Consider the following 7,347-nt stretch of genomic DNA (forward strand, 5'->3'; position numbering starts at 1 on the left):
TGGCCCTGGGACCCGCGAACCTCCCGCGTCCTGGCCCTGGGACCCGCAAATGTTCTGAGTCCTGGCCCTGGGACCCGCGAACCTCTCGCGTCCTGGCGCTGGGACCCGCGAACCTCCCGCGTCCTGGCGCTGGGACCCGCGAACCTCCCGCGTCCTGGCCCTGGGACCCGCGAACCTCCCGTGTCCTGGCCCTGGGACCCGCGAACCTCCCGCGTCCTGGCCCTGGGACCCGCGAACGTTCTGAGTCCTGACCCTGGGACCCGCAAACCTGACCTTACTTGGAAGGAGGGACTCTGCGGACGTGATGGTCAATATGAGGTCACGCTGGAGCAGGGTGGGCCACAGAGGAGGTCCCTTCTGAAAGCCCTCCAGCCGCCTGCCCTGCACTAGCCAGCCCCGGTCACACTCAAAGGTGAGGGGAGCTTGTCTGCCCCCGTCTGCCGCCGTCTGCCCACCTGATTCGCTTCGTGCCCAGGCACCACCCGTGAGCCAGGCCCCCATCCTGGGGCCGCACTGCCGGAGCACTCTGCTCTCTGTCCCATCTGAGTGTCGGGACGGCGGAGTCCGCACAGAGTGTGGGTCTGAGGCACGAGGCCAGGCCCAGAGGCTCGGTGGGCATGTGTGGGATGGCTGTGAATGTTTGTGCTGGGGGGTGGTCACAGCCCGTGTCACGGGCCTGCCCGGAAGGCTCCTTTTCGAGAGGCAGGTTGAAGTTCGTCGCCACGAGCCATACTCTCTGGAACGTCCAACTGAGTCCACCCACTGTGGCCAAGCCACCGGCTTCTTGCAGCCGCCTGTGGGGCACATGGTGCCCGTGGCCACGCCTGCTTGCTCTGTGGACACACCGGCCTCGCAGACCTCAGCCCCACACCTCCCCGCTGACGTAGCGTATGTGTTGTTCCCACGTTCACCCGTAAATGCTATGCTGAAAGCACAGCCACAGCCTCCACCAAGTAGACAAACCCAACACCCTCAGAACACAAGCCTTGGGCTGCAGGGGCACCTGGGGGGCTCAGTCCGTCAGTCGTCCGACTCCTGCTTTTGGCTCAGGTCATGACCTCACGGTTTGTGAGTTTGAGCCGCGTGCCTGTCTCTGTGCTGACCGTGAGGAGCCTGCTCGGGATCCTCTCTCCTTCTGTCTGCTCCTCCCTAGCACGTGCGCTCGGTCTCTCAAAACGATAAGTAAACTGAAAAACGAAAACAAACGTTTCCTTTGTGCTTCAAAGGACACCACACACGTGATGAGGGTCTTGTGCTCAAAATACATAAAGAATGCTTACAACTTCCTAATGAAGAGACAACCCCCCTGGAAAATGGCAGATTTGCGTAGACATTCCTCTAGAAAAGATACACAAATGGCCAACAAGGACGTGTCGAGATGCTCAACATCATTAGTCATCAGGAAAATGCGGGGCTAAACCGCCAGGAGACAGACACCACACCGCAGGGGGGCCGGGATCTAAGAGACAGATAATAACAGCCACTGGCCAGGATGCAGGGTTGCCGCGGATATAAGGGGGGCGGCTCCCGTGGGAAACAGTCTGGCAGTCTCTCCAACAGGTCAGTTCAGTTGTTAGAAGATCCGGCAACTCCGCTCCTACGTGTGGACCCAAGAGACACGAAAACACATGTCCGTGCAAAAATCTGTCCGTGAGTATTCATGGCGGCAATATTCACAACGACCCCAAACTGGAACTAGCCCCGATGCCATTAACAGGTGGAAGTACGAATAAAATGTGGCCTAGCCCCACGATGCAGTATCGTTCGGCCCAGAAAGGAGCGGGGCGCTGGCACCTGCCACAGTATGGGTCATCCCAGAGGACGCGGTGCTCGGCGAAAGAAGCTGGTCACGTTTATGTGTGATTCTACTGGGAGGAAACTCCAGAATTGGTAAATCCCGGAGACCGAAGATGGATTGGTGGCGTCTGGGCCTACAGGGTGGGCGAGGGGGACCCGGGGATTGACGGCAACACTGCATGGGGTTCTTCCTAGAGTCACCAAAAGGTTCCGAAGTGGATTGTGGTGATGGATGCTCATTTCTGTGAATGCACTAAAAGCTGCTGAGTCGTAGGCTTTAAGTGAGTGAACTGTACGATGCGTGAATTACATCTTGCCCCTAACTTGTTAGAAACCTTACTTTAACCCTAAAGCAAGAATGTCCAGAAACTCGTGAGCTAATGTGCTAGGGGTGTGTTTTTCAGTGACTTTTAAAAATGTGTAATGCTAAACTTTAAGTGGTCATCCCCATGCACAGAAACCACACTTTGCAGGACCCCCAGTCTCCACCCCCATCTCACCAGCCACCCTCTTCTAGAGGCTCGTAACTTATATCCTTCAAGATCTTGGAGGAAAAGTACTCCCATATAATTAATTCATAATATTGTACCGACAACTTACAAAACTTTCAGGAGTTCAGAGAAGAAAGCTTTTCTTAAAAAGAACTATTAATCATGGATTTTAGTTTTTTATTGGTATGGTCAGAAACCACAGCTGTTTTCATATTCAGACCACAGCCACTGGGGACAGGAATGGCGTGTGCAGCCTCCTGGGGGCCTGGGCCTGGGCCCCAGGGTCCTCAGGGGAGTGGAGGCTGCTGGCAACAGGACCACAGTCAATGCCAGGCTCAGGGCACGGTCAGCGGAGGGGAGTCCGGATGCCAGGAAATGCCTGGATACGACCCAGCAGAGCAGCAAGAGGATGGGACGAGAGGGGGGCAACACCATCAGCTTGTAACCCCTGCCCTGTGCCCACCGTGCCCGGCCAGTCCTCTGCCTAGGACCACGCTGTGTGCAGGGGAAGGGGCCTGGCTCACCTCAGGATGCCCACCATGGCTCTGGCAGTCTAGCTGGCAGGTCATGGGCATACACTCTCCCTTTCTGGCCTCATTTTCCCCAGTTGCCTAGAGATTCTCAACCCTGTTTCCATGGCTTCAGCCTGGCCTCAACATCCCCACTGGCCTTTGCTGAGCACTGGCAGAAACCCTGTCCCAGATGGTCCATGTGTGGCCTCAGCCTTCAGATGCCAAACAGGTAGGACCAGACATCCCTCCTGCTATAAACAGGCTGGGTGCTGAGAATTCAGGAGAAAAGGGGCAGACGTGAGCTATGTGAGCTTTCCGGGGACCCATGAGCCTGGCTGTCCTACCCTGCCAGACCGCTATATTCCTCCATGATCATGGAGGTGATGGTGGCCACCATGGAGGAGGAACCCCGGGGGAGGCTGGGAAGGAGTGGCTTGGGGAGGCCGTAGTGGAGGCCAGAAGGGGGTGAAGTTAGGGGAGGGGAGACCTGGAAGAGGAGGAGGCTGGGCTGGGGCAGGGCCAGGGGAGGCCAGGAGAGGCCAGAGAAGGGAAGGCTAGGAGGAGGGGAAGCCCAGGGGAGAGGGAGGCCGGGGTGGGGGCGGAGGCCAGGCTCCCTGGACTTTTGGCTCGACCTCAGGCAGTCTATACGACTTCTCCAAGTCCTGGTTCCCTCATCTTTATGTGGCAGAACAACAGCAAGAATAATACTACTTCCTGTAACTCACAGAGGCATTTTGAAGACACAACAACAAATGTGTGACCCCGTGGCACAGAGCCTGGCCCAGGAAATGCCAGGATGGCTGTGCCTGCACAGAGCAGCCACTCAGGCAACGCCACCAATGCTGCTGTGTTTCCGCCCACACTGGGCGTCCTGACCGCAGGCATTCGCACAGGTCACTCCATGGAGGGACAGGAAGGGCACCGTTGTGACATTAAGGGACCTAGAAGTAGCCATTCTACTTCAGCTCCCTGTGAGAGGCTGCGACCTCTCAACTGGTTCCCCTCGGCAGAGGGGCTGAAACCGTGAAGAAGCCCAAGGAGGGTGGAAAGTTTCACAAGGAACCCATGCCTGCTCCAGGCCTCATCTCCTTCCCGAATGTTCCACGAGAAGCCCATACCCACTCCAGGCCTCAGTCCCCTCCAGAATGTTCCACGAGGAGCCCGTGCCTGCCCCCAGGCTGCATACCCTCTAGCTGTCTCACCCCAGTCATCCCTCGTGAGTCGGGGATACATGAACCATGCTGGTTGTCCACACAACTGCCTCCAGCCGTCCTCCTGAGACAGCCAAGCCCGTTAATGGCTCCCTCTTCTATACGATTCTCCTGACGGAGGTGCGAACTTCCCTTCCTGCAGCCACAGGGAAGGAGGTGCTGTGCTCACGGACCCTCGACACAGCCAGGGGTGGCATCAGCACTCCTCAGCATGGGGCATGCCCGCTGTATCCCGGCAGCCCCAGGCCTTCGCCCTCCCCTGGTGCCTTCGTCTTGCCTGTGTGAATAAGGTCCCACCTGCTCCAGGCAGCCCCAGACCACAGACAGGCCAAGCGGATCCTCGGGGAAGCCCCCAGCAGGACATCTGGCCCAAGGAATGACAGCAAGAGTCCCAGAAGCACCCTGACACAAAATCATACCTTCGGTCACAAGTTACACACTAGCAGCTCTATTTTCTTTGGCCCGAAAGGTATTTGGAATGCTTCTCAATTAGTTACCATCATTCTCAATGTTTGGAAATTAAGCAGAAGAGATGTTCCAGCTTATTCCGAAAATCATGTATCAGGACAAATGGCCACGATCTGGTGAACAAAAGACAGCTTCCCTTCGTCCCACCACCCCCCAGAGCGGCAGGCTCACACAACTTGCACGGTCCTTGTGGGCACTCGGGTGCAACAAACCCTTGCCGGTGCACAAACAGCCTTGTTGGGGTAACAGAAGATGGCAGAGCAACCTTGGACCACATGGATCACCGGAGCGGACATCAAAACCACGATGCTCCTTGTGAATTTTCCGGGGATGGCCTGGATGTCAAATATCCCTTCTCCACCATTCCCACAAATTTTCGTGTGCCAACGAGTACCCTAATGTTTATTTTGGTAGCATGGTTTCTGCTTTATTTGGAGCAGGAAACTACAGGTGAGGGGTCAATCCAGCCCCCCGTTAGTTTTATAAATAAAGCTTTATTGGCACACAGCCACGTTCTGTTTACTTACACGTTGTTTGGCCGCTTTGGGGCTAGGACAGCAGAGTCGATTAGTGGACACACAGACCATACAGCCTGCAAAACCTAAACTATCTATTGGCTGGCCCTTTATAAAAAAGTTTGCTGACCCCCAAGGCAGGCAGGAGAGGCAAAAGTCACCTCCTTTAGGGGCATTCTTTGGTGTCCATATTCGGGTTCCTTGTTTAAAACACTTATGCTCCCTGGGGTAGAAGTGATCTGCCAGTGGATGAAGGTGGAGAGAGGGAGGACTGGGGAGGCCAGGAAGGGGAGCGGGTAAGGGTACCGGACCCTTGTGCTGCCCGCTTGCCTTGATGGGGAGAAAGCCCCGAGCAGTCACCCCTAGTTCACCCGAAACACCTCTGGGAGGAAACACTGCATTTTCCACTAGAAACTTGGTGCCTGCGTGTTCCAGCACAGACCGTCCCCACACCTGGCACCCTAGCCCCAACCAGCCCCCAGTACTTACTTCATGGGTTTGAACAGTGCTTGCCCATAATTCTGGAATGTCATGATGAGCTTGAGCTGCGTGCCCCCCGACTTCATGGCTGCAGGAGAGAGGGAAAGAGACACGGGGTCACTTGCTGCCCTCAGCTCGTCCCTCTGTGGGTAAGTGAGCAGCTCCCACCCTGGTCCCGAGGCTCCACCTGGGCCTCTGGATGTGGTTGCGGGCTCCATCTGTCTGGGAGGTCTGGGGTTTCCTGCACTGACAGTGATACACATCCCAACTTGATATTTAGGTGCTGGGTCTGTGGGGGGCGGGGGGGTGGGTGGAATCTCCCAGGCAGTCTGACCCATAGACAAAGGGAATGGCTTCTAGAAAGGATGGCCAGGTATAGGTACCTGCCAGCCACGCCTCCCTCCCCCAGACACCTGCACGACCTCATCACACACCCACCCACCCACACCTACACACCACTGCTTGCCCCGTCTAAGTTTCTGGGGTTCTGTTGGAAGCCTGAGCAGGGTTAGTCTGAGACCCTGACGACCCCTTGGCTGGAAGCAGCTCATTCATTATAGGGGCCTTCCGGGGGGCTCCCGATGGACATGGCTCCAGAAGCATCATTATGGTTTCCCGGATGCTGCACCAGCTCAGAAGTCTAAAGAATCCTTGAAAAGACCCACTCTTCCCCAGACTGCGGTTCTCTCTTATGGATGGGGCTAAAGGAAGGGAAATAGGGGTTTCCATAAGATGTGGGGTAGGAGGCTGGGCTTGGCCTGTGGCCACCTCAGGAGCTGGGTGGGCTGGCCCACCCCATCATCTATGTGGCAAGGGCCAGACCACGTGAAACAGGTCACACCGAGGGCCTCCTGTATCCGTACCAGGCACCAGCTCTGCTTCTGTCACAGGCGGGAGTCAGGGCGCGGCTGAGCACATTTCCAGCCTGGAGCAAGCTTGTGCACCCGCCCATCCCAGCGGGTGGGAGGGAGGTGGCTTGGGCACCTGGCTGTGTGGCAGTTCTTTGCCAGCAGGGAGGGAGTGGTCGGCACAAGACAGTAGAACAGCCAGGAACCAGGTAGATACCGCCCCCCACTATGTAGTGGGGCCGGCTACATGGGTGGAGGGTGCAAGCCAGGGGAAGGAGGCCGAGGCAGCCACAGCAGATGATGGTGGTTTGTATGACAGAGGTGGGGAAAATGGAAAAATTAAAGAAATATCTGGGGGTCCAAGGAATCATTTAGTGGAGTAGGTGTGGGGTATGGAGATGAGAGAGGAACCTAGGATGACTCCTGGATTCCGGGGGGTCAGCGAATGGGTGGGGAAGAATGTGCATGGAAATGAAGATCAAGGCCAGGTGACTACAGGATAACTGAGGGGCACCATACTGGGGGTGAGCCATACTGAAGGGCGCCATACTGGAGGGCTCCATACTGGAGGGTGCCATACTGGAGGGGTGCTATACTGGGGGAGGGTGCCATACTGGAGGGGCACCAGACTGGACGCCGCCATACTGGAGGGGAGCTATACTGGAGGGTGACATCCTGGGGTGGCATACTGGAGGGCGCCATACTGGAGGGTGCCATAATGAGGGGGCATACTGGAGGGGTGCTATACTGGGGGGGCATACTGGAGGGGCACCATACTGGAGGGCACCATACTGGAGGGGTGCTATATTGGGGGGGCATACCGGAGGGCGCCATACTGGAGGGTGCCATACTGGAGGGGAGCTATACTGGGGGGGGCATACTGGAGGGCGCCATACTGGAGGGGTGCCATACTGGAGGGCACCATACTGGAGGGGTGCTATATTGGGGGGCACACTGGAGGTTGCCATACTGGGGGGGCATACTGGAGGGTGCCATACTGGAGGTTACCATACTGGGGGGGGGGG

At 57.0% G+C, this 7,347-nt stretch overlaps 1 protein-coding gene across 1 annotated transcript in view; it reads right to left on the bottom strand.

Moving 5' to 3' along the window:
- FAM20C (FAM20C golgi associated secretory pathway kinase) overlaps positions 1 to 7,347 on the bottom strand; it is a 46,182-nt gene that overhangs the window by 27,209 nt on the left and 11,626 nt on the right. Inside the window, exon 3 of the mRNA XM_049639028.1 lies at positions 5,484 to 5,562. Within this exon, the coding sequence (XP_049494985.1) occupies positions 5,484 to 5,562 (79 nt within the window). The remainder of the gene's footprint in view (positions 1 to 5,483; positions 5,563 to 7,347) is intronic.

The sequence above is a fragment of the Panthera uncia genome, chromosome E3, assembly GCF_023721935.1.
Source record: "Panthera uncia isolate 11264 chromosome E3, Puncia_PCG_1.0, whole genome shotgun sequence".
Lineage (NCBI taxonomy): Eukaryota > Metazoa > Chordata > Mammalia > Carnivora > Felidae > Panthera > Panthera uncia.